Below are 17536 nucleotides of genomic sequence, written 5' to 3' on the forward strand. Positions count from 1 at the left end.
AGCCATGGGTCCTCCTATGTGGACTCTTTCGTTGGTGGTTTAGTCCCTGGGAGATCTGAGGAGTCTGGTTGGCTGATATTGTTGTTTTTCCTATGGGGTTGCAAACCCCTTCAGCTCCTTTAGTCTTTGCCCTACCTTCTCTATTGGGGTCCCCACCCTCAGTCCAATGTTTGGCTGCCTGCATCTGCATCTGTATTGGTCAGGCTCTGGAAGAGCCTCTCAGGAGACAGCTTTACCAGGCTCCTGTCAGCAAGTGCTTCATGGCATCAGCAATAGTGTCTGGGTTTAGTGTCTGCAGATGGGATGGATCCCCAGGTGGGGCAGTCTCTGGATGGCCTTTCCTTCAGTCTCTGCTCTACTCTTTGTTAGGAGCTTTCTGCATTTTCTTTGACTGTTGTGCCAATGTCTTCTAAGGTATCTTCTGCACCTGAGATTCTCTCTTCTATCTCTTGTATTCTGTTGGTGATGCTTGCATCTATGACTCTGGATCTCTTTCTCTACCTCCCGGGTTGTTTCCCTTTGTGTTTTCTTTAATGTTTCCATTTCTATTTTTATATCCTGGATGGTTTTGTTCAATTCCTTCACCTGTTTGATTGTGTTTTCCTATATTTTTTTAAGAGATTCTTGTATTTTCTCTTTAAGGGCTTTTACTTGTTTACCTATGTTTTCCTTTACTTAAGGGAGTTATTTATGTCCTTCTTAAAATCCTCTATCATATCCATGAGATGTGTTTTAGATCTGAATTTTGCTTTTCGGGTGTGTTGGGGTATCCAGGGGTTGGTGTGGTTGGAGAACTGGGTTCTGATGTTGTCAAACAGCATTGGTTTCTGTTGCTTCTGGTCTTGAGCTTGCCTCTCTGCATCTAGTTATCTCTAATTCTCACTGCCCTTGCTGTCTCTGACTGGAACCTGTCCCTCCTGTGAGCCTGGTTATGTCATAACTCCTGGGAGTCCAGCTGTCTCTGTGATCCTGAGATCCTGGGTGTGGCAGAGCTCCTGGGAATCAAGCTTTTTCTGTGTGTTGCAGGAGTGGGTGGTAAGCCAGAGCCCTGGGTCTGTTCTATGCACAAGTATAAGCCAGAAGGAACCTCTGCCTCTGGCTGGGTAGGGGTGGGAAGTTCGGGGGTGGGGGTGGGAGTCCTGCTTCCTGGTTTCCATAGGGATCCCAGTTACAACGGGTGTTGGGGCAGATGTTGTATCCTCAACTGTGATCCTGGGTGTGTCAGATCTCTTGGGAGTCCAGCTTCCTCTGGGTATTGTAGGAGTGGGTGAGGAGACAGAGCCCTGGGTCCACCCAAGCACCTGTACAAACAAGGGGAAACCCCTGTCTCTGGCTGGGCAGGGGTTCCTGTGTCCCTTGATCTCAAGGGTCCCAGTTTCTCCAGGTGTTGGGGCAGATGTTGTGGCCTCACTTGTGGTCCTGGGTGTCAGTATGCATTTTCTTAATGGTTAAAAAAAAAAAAAAATGTATGCACTCTGTCGAAGATTAATACACCCAATTGCCCCCTGTTGCTTTGTATTTCTCCCTACATTCTGCAAAGACAAGAAGGGACAGAATTTCAGAAAAAAATTTTTTTTCCTGTTAAGAAAATTTATGTGCTACAAGAGGTAAACTCAGCCATTTACTCCTGCAGGAAGCCATGGGAAGTCTAAGGTTCTTGGCAGTAGCATGTGCTTGCTTGATGTGTAGCCTCTCTTTTCCTGAGATATCCCTAAAAAACTGAAGACCTATACTAATGTGACCCATATCCTACACTCTCAAAATGAGCTCAGGAACTGTGGCCTTGGAGAAATCAATGGGCTTTCTCAAGAAATACTGACTTTCGGTGAGGTATCAGAACTTCTAAGCAAGCACCACCTCTCACACACTCATACAAAGTTTGGAAGTAAGAGTTTCAAAAACCTGCTTCTGAGGGTATGCCATAATTTTGAAGTACACACATAATGTAAGCAAATTGTCATGTTACACGTGACAGTATGGCACCAGAATTGACTTTTACTAAATTAGGGTGGGTCACATGGACATTCTACCACAGGCTCCTATGACTGTGGATAAAACCATCTCCTATATTTCTCACCCTGTACAAAAGGGAGTGAAGTTAGGCCAACTTGAGTTTAATGCTAACCCTTCCCAAACTAAGCACTATAGAAAGGTTGTCTCATCACATTTAGTGAATACTCCAGTGCCCAAGCAAATAGGGGTACATGGCACTTTCTCGGGCAATCTTTTGACATTTCTAGCAACTCAGGAACTTGACACAAAACAGGATGTGTTATATCTAAGACAGAAGCAAGCCTCTACTTATGTAAGGCATTCCAACTAAATCCTCCCCACTTCCCCTCACAATTCAAAAACTGAGAATGATTCAGTGTGAAGCTGCTTTTGCAGAAATGAACAGAGTAGATAGTAAAGATGAAAATCACTGAGGTGTTTTTATAAAGTTTTGCTGAGTATATTATCAAAGGATGGCAAGTGATATTTATATATAGATAATAATAAATGATACCAAAGATCTCATTTAAGTGGTATGTTGCAGACTCAATTAAACTCGAGACTCACAATGTATCCAATGCAAATGGTATTAGTATACTAATTACATTGAGCTGCCAAGCTTTGAAAAGACACTGTGCCTGATCATCAAGCCAAACAGTATGTTCTCACATATGACATAATAGTATCTGAAGCTATACACAGAATAATCTTTGTGACCTTCACATTCCATGACTGCAATGGATATTCTTTCTTGGTTGACAACTATATCTGGAATTAACTAAAACCCAAATAGCTGGGTATAGTTCTGAGGGATCATTTTAAATCTTAATTAAATTATTTGAAGTGGAAAGCCCCATCTTTAATCCTCATCTTTCGAGGTAGAAAGATTCATGTTTTACCTGGGCCATATCATCTGCTGGGAGCCTACATAAAACATATGGAAAAAGGTGGCTTGCTCTATTTACCTGCTTAACCTTGTTTTTATTGTAAAGTTCGTTCCTTCACTGGCATTAGAGCCTACTTCTTCAGGATTCTGGCATATACTGAAGACCACCTAAGAAAGTCAGACCGGTGAACTGAACAACTACTGGACTCTTGGGCCTTCTGTTGGTAGACAGTGATTGTTGGACTGGCTGGACCACACCCTGAAAAGTATTCAAATAAATCCCCTTTATAGACAGACAGACAGACAGACAGACAGACAGACAGACAGAAATTCTGTTCCTATAGAGAACTCTCACTAACATAGATTTTGGTACCAGAAGTGGTTCTAGAGCAACAAAAGTATAAGAATGATTATGATTGATTATATGTCTGGAATAGACTTTCCATTTAACAAAAGGTGGCCTACTGAAAAGGAGTTGCAAATGCCTGATATCCCTTGGCTTAGTACTGATGAAGGGATTTTTAAGGATCAAGGAAATTACAATGCTAGAGTGGATATGCTGTGTAAAACCTAATTTCCCATGATGGGAAGGCCCAGAAGATCTGCCCTTCACAAATCCTGTGAGACACAGAATGGTGGAAGTGGCACCAGCACATTTGAAGAGTTTTGTTGTACCCTATTCTTGTATCAGACCTTAAGGATGGATAAGCTGAGTTGGATGAATTAAATGCAATGGGTTTAATTGGGCCTTGAAGTATTAGGAGCCAGGTGACAGCACTGAATTACCAAATTCCAGGTGATCATAGCCATTGCAATGGGCTGTACAGATAAAGAATGCCCACGATGGCTTAACCCATAATGGTCAGCAGAAGCAAAGGGAGTTTCGAGGTGGCATGACTCATGTGGAACTTTGGTACTGGCTAATCAATCATGAGGTTTCTAGGCATGCCATATATAAGTAATCTATTGCATCTTTATTTGATCTGTATAAGCAAAAAGATTCTCAAACAAATGAAAGTATGTCTCCATTGAGTCTCAAAAAAAAAAAAAAAAAAGAATCTTGGCCCATGAAGAAAATTTCAGACTTGAGCCAGTTTGTAGACTCAGAACTCCTTGAATGAAGGGATGGCTAGTTCCCTCTGAGGAAGGAGGTTGATAAAATACCTAAAAGTTTTATTGTTAGCTTTTCTCCATCCTTTCCCCAGAGAGACTTATGGCCTTTTACAAGGGTAATTAATTGTACATTGGAGGAAAAGAAACAATCAGACTTTCTGGGGTCTATTAGATACTGGTCCTGAATTGACAATATTGCCAGGAGATTCTGAGAAACACTGTGGCCTTACAGTTAAAGAAGCAGCTTATGGAATTCAGGTTATTAATGGAGTTTTGGCTAAAATTCAACTCACATTGGTTACCTGAACTAATCCTGTAATTATTTCCCCAGTCCTATCATGTATAATTGGGACAGAATTCTCACATTGGTACCCTGACCTGTGGAGTGAGGGCTATTACAGTTGCTGCCTCTGCCAGAAAAAAATAGTGTCTCAAAAACAGTATCACATCCCTGAAGGAATTGCAGAAATTAATGCCATCAGCAAAGACTTGAAAACTTCAGAGGTAGTGGTTTCCACATCTCCCACCACCCCATCTCCTTTAATAATTCTCCTATCTGGCCACTGCAAAGGACCATGGATCATGGAGAATGACAGTTGACTCTTGAGAACTAAAATCACGTAGTGACTCCAATCGCAGCTGCTGTAACAGATGTGGTGTCCTTGCTTGAGCAGATTAACACATCTCCTGGTACATGGGTATGCAGCTAATAACCTAGGAAATGATTTTTTCTTAGTACTTATTCATAAGGACCACCAGAAGCAACTTGCTTTCAGTTAGCAAAGCCAGTAGTATAACTTTACAGTTTCATCTCAAGGATATATTAAATTTCAAGCCCTTTGTCATAACTTAGAAGGGATCTTAATCATCTGTCTCTTCCACAAAATATCACACTGGTGCACTGTATTGATGACATTATACTAATTGAACCAATTGAGCAGGAGATAGCAACATCTATGGACTCATTGGTAACACATATGAGTATCAGAGGATGAGAACTCCAACAAGGTTCAATAGCCTTCTACCTTGGTGAAATTCATAGGAGTCCAATAATGTGGGATGTAGAGACATAGTTCTTTTAAGGTAAAAAAAAATTTATTGTACCTGGCATCTCCCCCACCAAGAAAGAAGCACATTTAGTTGGTCTATTTGGATTCTGGAGACAACACAGTCCTCACTTGGGTGTGTTACTCAGGCCCAGATACCAAGTGACTCAGAAAGCTGCTAGCTTTATGTGGGGCTTGGAACAGAAGAAGGCTCTTCAATGGGTCCAGGCTACTATGCAGGCTGCTCTACCTTTTGGACCATATGATCCAGCAGACATAATAGTATTTGAGGTGTCAGTGGCAATATCAATAGGGTTACTGTTTGGCATCTTTGGCAGGCCCCTATAGATGAACCATAGAAGAGACCTTTGAGATTTTGAAGCAAGGCCATCATCTACAGACAATTTCCCTTTGAAAAATAGCCCCGGACTAGCTATAGGGACTTAGAGAAAACTTCACATTTGACAATGGGCCATGAAGTTACCATGCAACTTGAACTGCCCAACATGATCTGGGAGTATTTTTTGACTCATAATTTTTGACAGCAGCAATCTATAATCAATTTATATAAATATATATGTATATATAGTATAGTAAAAATATGTTATCAAAATATCTATTTCAGCAAATATATATTTTAGCAATCATATATATATTATAGCTATATATCTTCCATTTGATACATATATACATATATATGTACATACACAAACACATAGACACACATACACACAATGATTGGGTCTGAGCTGATCCTGAAAGTACAAGCAAGTTACAGGAAGAAGTCACCCAAATGCCTATGGTTTTTACTACCATTGCACTGCTATCTATGGCTAGGCATGTGCCTACAGCCTCCTGAGATGTACCCTATGATTGGTTGACTGAGTAAAAGAAGACTATGGCCTAGTTTACTGATGATTCTACACATTATACAGGCACCATCCAGAAGTGGACAGCTGCAGCATTATAACCAATTTCTGGGACAACCCTGAAAAATATCAGCAAGAGAAAGACTTCACTGTAAAGATAACTTTGGGCAGAACACACGGTCATACATTTTGCTTGGAAGCAGAAATCACCAGATGTGATTCTTCACTGATTCACAGGCTGGAGCTAGTGAGTTTGCTACATGGTCAGGGACTTGGAAAGCACATGATTGGAAAGTTGGTGAGAAAGACATATGGAGAAGAAGAATGTGGATAGATCTCTCCAAATGGGCAAAGGATGTGAAGATACCTGTAAATGTGAATCAAAAACAAAGATGACTTTAGCAGAAAAGGAGTTCAGTAATCTAGTAGATAGAATGACCCCTGCTCTGGACCATCAGCATCTCTTCCCAACCAACCCTGCTGCCATTACCCAATGGACCCATGAACAAAGTGGCCATGGTGGCAGATATGTAAACTACTCATGGGCTCAACAACATGGACTTCTTCTACTCATCAAGACTGACTTGGCTACAGTTGCTGCTAAGTGCCAGATCTGCCAACAACAGAGACCAACACTGAGCCCTAGATATGACTCAGGCACCTTTATGGCACCTAAAGGTACCAAATATGACACTTCCACCCAGGGTGAACAGCCAGTGACCTTGTGGAATGTTGCCTACACTGAACCATTTACTCCACGGCAAGGGCTTATCCTTTTCATGGATTTGCCTTTCCTGCATTTAATGTTTCTGCCAAAACCACCATCACTGGACTTACAGAATGACTTACCCCGCATCAAGGTATTCCACACAGTATTATTTCTGACTAGAAACTCACTTCACAGACAGAGAAATGAGACAGTGGGCCTGCAATAATGGAATTTACTAGTCTTACCCTGTTCCCCACCATCCTGAAGCAGCTGGCCTGATAAAATAATGGAATGGCCTTCTGAAAACACAGTTACAGTTAACAATTAGGTGACATCGGTGCGGAGGGCTGGGGCAGGGTATTTTGGAAAGTAGTATATGTTCTGAACCAATCTCTACTATATGGTATGGTTTCTTTCATAGCTAGGATCCACAGGTCCAAGAACCAATGGGGTAGACACCGGAATAGTTCCACTCACTGTTACCCCCTTGTGATGTCTTAGGGAAAGTATGGCTTCCTGTTGTCAAAACCTTAAGTTCTGATGGCCTAGAAATTTTTGTTCCAGAGCAAGGATTGCTTCTCCCAGGAGATACAATATTTCATTGTCTTGAAAACTAACTTTTCCCTGGCCACTTTGGGCTTCCTATACTCTTAAGTCAACAAGTTAACAGTGTTAGGAGGGTTGAACCAAATTACCATGGGGAAATTGAATTGCTTCTCCACAATGAAGGTAAGAAGAATTATGTCTGGAGTGCAGGAGTTCGTTGGGGGCATTTTTGGTGCTACCATGAACTATGACTAAAATCTAAGCAGCACGACATAGGGCACAGTCCCTTCAGGAATAAATGTATTGGTCACTCCTCCTAGAAAGAGTCAAGACCTGCTCAGGTACTTGCTAAGTGCAAAAGAAATACAGACTGGGTAGTAGAGGAAGGTAGTTATAAATAACAACTAAGGACCAGCTTGCAGAAATGAAGATTATAATTTACAGAAGTGTTTCTGTCGTATTTTGTTAAGAATGTATTTGTATAGACATTTGTGCTTTCTTTCCTCAATTTCTTTGCCATGTAGTATAGCACCAATCATAAGACTATCAGTGGTTTTCGTATTTAAGTTTAAGAAACCAAAAGAATGTTCTTCAAGGGACATTGCCACCTATTCTAAATTTATAGTGTGCTTGCAGTTGTATTTCATTAGGCATAATTATGAGCCAATTAAATATATAATGTGTTAGCTGTTTTATGTAGTATAGTTATAGTATTTGGGGTATAATTATGACCTGGTTATTGTTTTCATTTAGAAATTAAGCATGACGTAAGGAGATATGATTGTGTGTCAAGTTGACAGGGGATGGACTTGTGATGGCTATTCTTGATTGTAAACTTGACTATATCTGGAATTAACAAAAAAACCAAATGGCTGGGCATACCTGTGAAGAATTTTTTTTTTTTTTTTTTTGGTCTTACTTAAATCATTTGAAGTGGGAAGACCCATTTTTTTTTTCTGAAACAGGGTTTCTCTGTGTATCCCTCGCTGTCCTGTAACTCACTCTGTAGACTAAGCTGGCCTTGAACTCAGAAACCCCCCTGCCTCTGTCTCCCAAGTGCTAGGATTAAAGGCGTGTGCCACCACTGCCTGGCCAAGAAGACTCATTTTTAATACAGATATTTTGATGTGGGAAGATTCACCTTTAAATCTGAGCCATACCTTTGGGTGGCAGCCTATATAAATGACATGGAAGAAAGAAGCTCACTCTCCCTGCCTGGTCTCCTAGAGAACCTTGACTAATATACTGGCTAACAGCAGATTACATTGGGGAGCTGTCTGCCTGTGAACTGAAGTTATCTGACGTACAGCAGGTCTGCAATACATGAGGACTAATGTGCCATTCAGCTCAGTTCCCATGAGATTACAATGTAAGGAATGTTAATTTCCTCTGTATACCAACACTACTGTTAGGAGAAAAGTGTTCTCTAATAGTCCTCACACATATGATATATTGAGCTAAGGTATATTTAGAGAAATCTGATTGTAGTTCTGATCTGGTTAAATACACCATGATCTTTCCTGCCTTTTCTGTCAGGTGTAAACATTACATCCTTACAGGTTTGCCCTCCAGAAATTTACTGTACAATCATAAGGAGACATTCTTCTTACCCCTTAAAACACATTTGTATGGAAAGCTGACACTTTTAGTGCTACAGAAAACCCTTTGTCATCAAAAGAGCGAATTAGAAATAAAGGTTTCTTTAAAAGGTCAGATGTGATGTAATATATACTTTAGAAAATTAAGTGAGGGCATTTTAGCAAAGTGTCTTAACCAAAACGACATGTGATCACCCTAGTGTGAACAGCAAACACCAGGATGTGGTGACAGAAAGAGAGCTTCTGTCTTAAACAGTGCTCCAAATGTGGTCTTTGTTATCAGAATGCCTTTAACTTTAGCCTGACTCATAGATTCAGAAAACACTAAGGGCTCTAATAGTTTAGGAAAATTGATCAGCACTTAATTCACAGTGAAGTAAGTCCTAATATTTTTCTCTTTTTAACATGATATTTTTATTCTCTATTTATGATTGAAGTGTGTCATAAAAATGAAAGAAGAGTGTGACAGAGTTTGATTTGATTTTCTACATGGGTCTCTGAGTTAAACTAGACTCCGTTGTCCTGACCAAAAAAGTGCTGGAACTGATGTTCAATACCTGTCACAATGATCAATTCCTGTGATGACCTTCTTAATGAAACCCCAGGTGAACACCTACGAAAGCTGGGGCTCATGGGTAAGCCACCAGAGCCTGCGTGCTATTCAGCGGATTCCAGCGTCCTCGAGCCCAAGTCCCTAAACCTGAAACTCTTACAAGATCGTCTGGGGCTTTTGCAAAATTCATAAATGCTTCAAACCAGAGCTCCGTGCTTTAGTGTCTGACACCAGGTCATCCTGAGTCAACATCGAAGTTAAGGACACCATGAAAACTTTGGTTTCCTGAGCCCATGTGACCAGAAGTGGCAGATAACACCAGGGATACTGGGCTCCTCCAGCCCACACAAGCTTAGAAAAGTCTAGCTTCTCTCTGGGAGGCGAGCTGGGACAGCAATGGAAGGATCACTTAAATCAAAGACTACACTGGAAATGAAGTCTGGGAGCTTCAGCAATTTGTAGCTAAGTGACCATCAAGGCTGCCCCTGCATGCTCATTAGATAGAGGCCATCTGAGGAGTTACAGGTGCAGGGATGGGATGTCTGTGATTAGCATAAGAAGACTAAAGTGGGGAAAAGTATGCAGAAGAGGTAGGAGGAGGGACAACACCAACAAAGGGATTTCCTGCTGGGGGTTCATAGGCTATTGTTTCTACTTTTTCAATATTGGAGAAGATACAGGTTTTAGAGTGCAATACAATAGGACTCTGTTTGCCTAAATAGAGGGTCCCATCCTTAGCTCCCTCCACCCCCCCAAAAAATTTGCAATACAACTAATATAGGTTGTATTGTGAATATAATATAGGTTTACATACACCAAAACTGGGTATATGGAGAGAGCAAGATCCCAATAAGTTAATTGCTAACAGAAAATAACTATTTCTAATGGTCTATGACTTTGATAGTATTTAAGAACAGTTATGTTCATATCACTTCATATATTGCAGTCATGAAAACATTTGTCATATTAGGTGAATTAAGTATTATCTTATAACTTGGCTCAAAGCACTCATTTATCTAGTCAAGCTTATCTTAATAGCATGAATGTCCAGTTGTTTATGCTTAGCTTAAATAGCTTACATAGTATCTTAAAACGTGCCATTCCAATCCCTGGCTACCTGACTTTACTGTCAGGATCTGATGATGCTCTAGAGTGACAGTTATCATTGACCTCTCTGCAGTATTTGGTGTTTCTAAATCAGCACTTCATACGTTTATTCTTCTTGCCTGAAATTCTAAGACAATATACGTTGTTCATGTTTCTCTCACTGTGTAAATACCAGGATGCCTTGGGTCTGCCTTGCTGTTTTCTTGCCTTGACTCTTTCTTGAGTTACACAGCATTCTGTGGCCTACAGTACAATTTCTAGGCAAACTCCAAAGATGTATCTGAAGCTCTGAGTGACCCAGGAACTGCAACCCACCCCTAAATAGGCAAATCTAACAAACAGAATTCAGTCTCGTTCCATATCCATCCTCCCATACTCCTAATATTTGAGCATTTCTGACACCTGCTAGCTTTTGTTCTGAATTTCTTTTTCAACTGGACCTTACTTTCTACCCAGGGTTATTTTAAAAGCAACCTGCAAGTCATTTCATACTAGCAGCAACACATTGTAAGAACAAACACAATGAACTCTATAATCTGATAATCTGGAAATATTGAAAACGGTAAGAATTGGTAGATTTTAAAGATAATTGGCCTTGAAACCCAACTCTTTTCTCTCTACAGAAGCTTCAAGTTGCTGCTTAAAATATTCTTTTCCTTATCTGAGAGAAATAAAACAACATACCCTAAATAGAAACAGGAATTTAAAATAAGATGTTTATAAAATCTTTAGCAATGTGCCTTACTCCAGGTAAATGTATACAAAATATGGGAATTGAAGAATGTAGTTCAGGGATACAGTAGTAAGCACTGGGTTCTTTCCCCAAAATTAGAAAAAAAAACAAAAACAAAAAACAAAATCCTAATTCTCACTCCTCACACGTTTTGTTTTCTACTCCTCATTGGTGTGACTTTTATTTTTTACTTTGTGTACTTCATGATATGCAAATTTTACATCATGTACATTTTTATACTTCATGATATAAATATACCATGCTGTATCTAATTAGACACCTCTCTATGGTTAGAGTATTTTCAAACGTGGCTAGAGAAAATGTCGATGCAAGTGGAAGAAGCAGTTGGAATGTGGTTAGGAGCACTTACTGCTACTCTAGGGTACTGGAGTTCAATTCCCAGCACCTACAGAGGGAGGTTTACAACCACCTGCAACTCCAGCTCCAGGGGAGCCAACCCCCTCTTCTGCCTACACAGACACTTGCACACACATGCTCTGGCACACAAACATAAATGTGATTAAAAATTTGTTTTTTTTTTTTTTAAATCGAATAAGCAACATAACTTTCAGATGGTTGCCACATGTCAACAAATGTTCCTTAAATAGCATGTTCCAATTTATATACTTTAATCAGTCATGTCTCTACCAAACCTCATTGTATTCCCTAGACTGTCCCTCACAAGGCCTGACCCAAGATACAATACAAATGAGTACACTAGAGCCTCAAGTGTGTCGTAATTCCCATTGAAATACAGAATCAAGGCATGGCTCTGCCTACCCCAGTTCCTGCTTTCTCACTGGCCATGGCATGCTGTGTACCTCTCTGGCTGACCTAGGTCTTAATTTGCCCTCCAAAGTCACTCAAACGTCCATCCTTAGCTTTAATGTCTACCAGAGTTCTCATACTCAACAAACTTCATATTGAAATTAGGATCTTGCCTCTTATTCTAATTTCTCATATCACGATTTTTGAATTTGGGGTCAGTGATTTTCTTTTTTTGTTTCTTTTCTTTCTTCTTCTTTTTTTTTTCTTAGACAGTTTCTCTGTGTAGCCCTGGCTGTCCTCGAACTCAGAGATCTGCCTGCCTTTGCTGCGGTCATTCTTTTGCTCTTTCTTTCGTTCTTTTACATCTCATATCTCATCTTCAAGTAATGAATCCAAATGACTCTAACTTTAAAACAAACCAGGAATCCAACTACTTCTCTACTGATACTAACACAGCTGCCCCTTACCTTGGATCTAAGGACCTCCTCCTACTTTGAAGTACCATACATATTTATGCCTTTACTCAAAATCTTGCAATGGCTTCAATTTGTGCTTGGACTAATTTCAAATTCCAAGGTTCTATGTGATCTATGCCCACTGCCCATGTGACCTTCTACCACCCTGCTGGCAAGCTGGTGTCCTACTAGCACGTTCACACTATGCTAGTGCTCAAATGCCCCAAGCAAGTTCTTGCCTTATGACTTGCTAGACTCTTCCCTCTGCCCAGAATGAGCTTCCTGAGACAGACACATCGTTCAAACTTCCATCATACCTTTTACAATGAATAACACCCAAGCTAAGGTAAGATGGCAAGAGGCTCCTCTCCAAATTCTTTTGCTTGACCTACCTCTCTCTCTCTCTCTCTCTCTCTCTCTCTCTCTCTCTCTCTCTCTCTCTCTCTATCATTCTTTTTAAAATATTTTTAAGCCAGGTATGGTGGCATATGCCTTTAATTCCATAACTCTGGAGGCAGAGGCAGGTATATGTCTGTATGTCTCAAGTCAACTTTATTTGCATAAGGAGCATCAGGTCAGCTGGGGCTACACAGGGAGACTCAATTCTTAGTTCCCTGCTCCTCTTTACTTTTGTAGCTGAAGGAAATTGAAATGGTTAGTTTTGATCCATGCTAATCAGTATAAATGGATTCCCTAGGTACCATGGATTGGAGAGGATTGAGAGGTAAGATGAAATTATGATACATGTATTCATCAAGAAAATTGCTGCAGGTAAGATGGTAAACTCAATGAGATAAACACTTTGTTTGATATATATATATATATTCACAATATTTTGTATTAACACTAAAGGGGAGTGCGGGGGTACCGCTCAGTGGTAGTGTGATTAGCATGTACAAATCCACTGGGCACTGCATGGAAGCCAAGCATGGCAGTGTTCATCTGCAATATAACTCTCTGGGCTTGAGACAGGATGATCAGAAGTTCCAATTTGTCTATTATTTGTGAGTTTCAGGCCATCCTGAACCATAGTTGGGCCTCCTACATGATTACATATTTATATTTTCTCTCTCATGACCTCCTTCCTTCCCTCTTCCCTCCCGTGCTTCTTCTAAAGGATAGGCCAAACTGGGCTCCAAGGGTGGAGCTGTGACCCTAGGAACACCCTTTGTGGTCCATGCCTCTTTCTTCTAGCAGATATGACTGCTCTCACAACTAAATTTAAGCCCATCTGAAGCCTCCTAATGTCTACTTTCTGCTTCCTAGTATACAGTATCTGGGGCAGGCTTCCATCACACACACAAACACACACAGATGCACACACACACACACACAAGTTAGTCTGAGCTACACACTTCTATATAAGGAGGGAAGGCAAGCACCCAGCTTTGTGTCTCTTTAAATATCTAATGGGGGATTAAGACTTGGTATCTTGGATCAAGAACATTTTGCTAAATATCTGATTTTTTTTTTTTTTTTTCAGAAAAGGAAAGATCAATTTGGCCTCACTTAATTTGAACAGCCAGGACTACAAGGCCAGTGACCTCTTCACGTTGAGTTTGAGGTAACAGAGCATTCCAAAGTGAAAGAAAAATTGCCTGTATCAAATACTTTCTAGTCCTATTTAAAATTAAGCTCTAAAACAACTATAAGCAATATTGATAATTTCACTTACTTCTCTTTTGTATCTTTTAGAGATACTTACAGTTGACTTTTAAAACAGTTTTACATCTCTAAGAAAGTATTATTTGTGAGAGAGAGCTACAAATAAGTTTAAGCCAAAAATATATTTTGGGACCCCACCCCCTACCCCAGCAGACCATAGGAGAAAAATTGGACAAAGGCTGATGACTGCATTTTCCTGGTTTTCCACAAGATGTCAGCATATAACTGAGCACCTTCACTTGGGGCGAGGGGTGTTTTCCCTTAAGAACAATAGAAGGCCTCTCCCTCATTCTGAGAGCTGTGAACACCAGAGCTTTGTGAACTCAAATCATAAATATATTTTCATGCATATTTCATTATCGTAAAAATGATTCTTAATATATCAGTACACTAGTTTGTAAATAATGGATCTTTTATCTTCATTTTCTTCTCTACCATGTAAATTAAAATTATTCTGACTGAATTACAAAGCTTAAATACTTTCCATGGGTCTAGGATTGATCTTCAGCCTCAAGATATGCCCAATCCAGTCAAGTCTCTGTGTGAATTCTTATGGCTGAAGCTTAGCGGAATGCAGAGAAGTTTCACTCAGTATATGTCATAAAATCAGTGAGCATCTGAACTATACAAAAGGTGTGTGTGTGTGTGTGTGTGTGTGTGTGTGTGTGTGTGTGTGTGTGCTCCTATATGGAACATTGCAGGTAGTCTTCTCTTGACATTATTTCTTCGTTCACCATTACTAAACCACACACTGAACCCTAACACCTGACCAACTTTCAATATTGATCATTAAAAGAAAAGAAACTGGTCTCTTTCACTTATATTATTACTGAGGCCCGGTGAACAGGAGAGTGCCATACAATGGAAGGACTTAAGTCGCAATAACTATGAACCCTCAGGATTTGCTTACACCATTTGCAGTTTTATCTTGCTTTTCATGTTTTTCCCGGTCATAAGCCATTTTCTTCAGCAGTTTCTTCATGGCTTTCCTTTCCTTCTTTTGATTCTCAGTATTCTGCTTCCTCACTTGGTTTACAATAAATTTAGGGATCTGTAAAGAAAAAAAAAAAAATCTTCAGCTTGGGGGAAAAAAAGACACCCGACCTTTTAAAACTAAATACTTTAATTTTTTTCATGTTTTTAATTTCAAGAGGATTAAAGGTTCTGTTTCTGAAGACTAAGTCATTTAAATGTAGCATTCATTAACTATGAAAAGAAATGAACCATGAACCCTCTTAGACCAGGAACAGGGCATCTACTTGGGATAATTTACCACCCACTGTGCAAGGTTCCAAAAGGGACTTTGTGAAGTTCAAGGACATACTGGCCTCCCCACACCATGGATGTCAACACAGGAAGAGATTCTCTGAGGAGACCTTTGGAGGCCAGCACCTCTGCAACTGTTCCTTAGCAACCACCTCCCCCCAGCTCCTATGCACGATCTAACCTGCAAGTCCCTTCCAACAAACCACATGGCCTGTGCTGTCGGAGAATAAAGAAGTTCACCCATCAACAAAAGCCAAAACTTGTTATAGGTTCTCCTAAAGACATACTATATTTCTAACGATAAGGGAAAACTTATTCTTAGAAATTTTATTAATATCCAAATCTATTAATATCCAAATTTAGGGTCATTACAACGTAGCTGTAAAATAATGTGGTTCTTAAAAGATGCAGACATGATAACTGAGCACCAATATATTTAAAATAACCTGTATCGTTTGCCTTTTGATAGAATATAAAAAGCCTTGAGAATCTGGGGAGTATCGTTATATTTTTTTCAAAATATAAAGATTAGTAGAAGCTCACATTAAAGATTAAAATGGTAAATATAATTTGGTTTGAGATTTCTTTATCTCATTTTTCTAAATGCTTATAAGAAGGACTCTCACTGCAAAAAAAAAAAAAAAATTCACTGAAAATGAGACTATAATCAAATCTCTTATCAACATGCATGTTGATTATCTGTCAAAACTTAAGACCCACCTCAGAGTAAGGTAGGAAACCGAGCTTAAGACCTCAGCAATCAGGATGCAGAATGTGTGTGGCCCTTTAAATAACAGTTCTCAGGAAGAAAAGGGAAGGAGGAGAAGCCAAGACAGTGTTAAAATATGGCAGCCTGAACACCAGGCCAGGGGAAGTGGCTGCTGGAACTACAGAAGAAAGAGTGTGACAGGCACACTCTCTTGATCTAATTTTATGATTTTAAAACTAGAAATTCACAATGCCTTCCTTACCTCCTGTGCTCACAAGTGCACATACAGTGTATTTTTAAGCCATTAAGACAAAAGAGAATATTGCTTTTTAATATGTCACCTTCATAAAGTTATTTTCATGATTACTATGACCAGTTATGCTAGGAAATTACATGACCATTATTACAATTTTAGAACAAACTCCTCATGTTTTTCTGGTGGGAAGCACCTAGATCTAAAGTGCTGTGTATATACAAATATGTGTGTATGTGTCCATGTGTCTTAGGAAAGGAATGTTGGGAGAAGAGACAGAGATCCTAAAGTATATGAGAAGAGCGTTATGGAAAACATATAATAAAAAGATAAAAAGAGACTACCACTTGGAGGGTAGGAAGAGAATTTGCCAGAAGGAATGCAGGCAGTAAGGACAAAAATGTCTAATGGCACATATGCATTTAGTTGTCACTATGAAACCCAATACTTTGTACACTGATGTAAAAAATTAAGTTAAAAACATTTACTTACTGTCCATAGAAGTTTCTGGTACCTAATCAATAAGTGCATGACATTTGCTGTCCCAGCTGCCATTTCAAATTCTCGCTGGTCACTGGACTTCAAGCCCAGCGCATGGCACATGAAGAGATTTGGGGCCATGACCATTGCCACATTCACAGCTGTCATCTTGTTCTTCTCTTTGTTATCTATGACTCTTTGGAGAAATTCAAGCAAGGCCTAAAACAAAGATGACCAAGATTTCTGTCACACATGGACCTAGGCGGTTAAGATGCTGTATTATACAGGATTTTTATGTCATTTAAAATATTTATATTTATATTTTATATTTATATTTAAATTTTATAAATTTATAAATTTATTTAAATTTATATTTAAATTTTATTCAGAGTATATTTAACTCTAAAAGGCCTGGAAAAAGTCATATGGAAACCACCTATTACATAACTTCTTAAAATATATTCCTGACAGTTTAAATGGAATTACCTTGAAGGGGACAGCACCCCTATTGACCACCACAGGATACCAAATGAAAAGCCCAGGACCAGGGATAAACTACCTGTTTTGGAGTTGTTGGTCAATAGTTATTTCCATTGCTCTTGATTATCCTTCAGAATTTAACAATATAAAGACACTTCTTGAGACACCACATACGTGAGAAATCACATGTGGTGTCACTTGAGACACCACACATGGAAACATCAAGATAGTAGTGACCTCAAAGCTTCATCCCCACCTGCTAGATTTCATGGTGCTGGAAGCTGCTATATGTGCAACCGGAAGAGAAA

At 39.6% G+C, this 17536-nt stretch overlaps 1 protein-coding gene across 3 annotated transcripts in view; it reads right to left on the minus strand.

The window, feature by feature from the left end:
• The window catches only part of Arhgap18 (Rho GTPase activating protein 18), a 202462-nt gene that overhangs the window by 10188 nt on the left and 174738 nt on the right, over positions 1–17536 (minus strand). For all 3 annotated transcript variants that reach the window (XM_076927976.1, XM_076927975.1, XM_076927974.1), the window contains exons 11-12: positions 16761–16967; positions 14951–15091 (exon numbers count right to left, since the gene is read on the minus strand). In XM_076927976.1, the coding sequence (XP_076784091.1) occupies positions 14951–15091; positions 16761–16967 (348 nt within the window). The remainder of the gene's footprint in view (positions 1–14950; positions 15092–16760; positions 16968–17536) is intronic.

Source organism: Arvicanthis niloticus, chromosome 30, assembly GCF_011762505.2.
Source record: "Arvicanthis niloticus isolate mArvNil1 chromosome 30, mArvNil1.pat.X, whole genome shotgun sequence".
NCBI lineage: Eukaryota > Metazoa > Chordata > Mammalia > Rodentia > Muridae > Arvicanthis > Arvicanthis niloticus.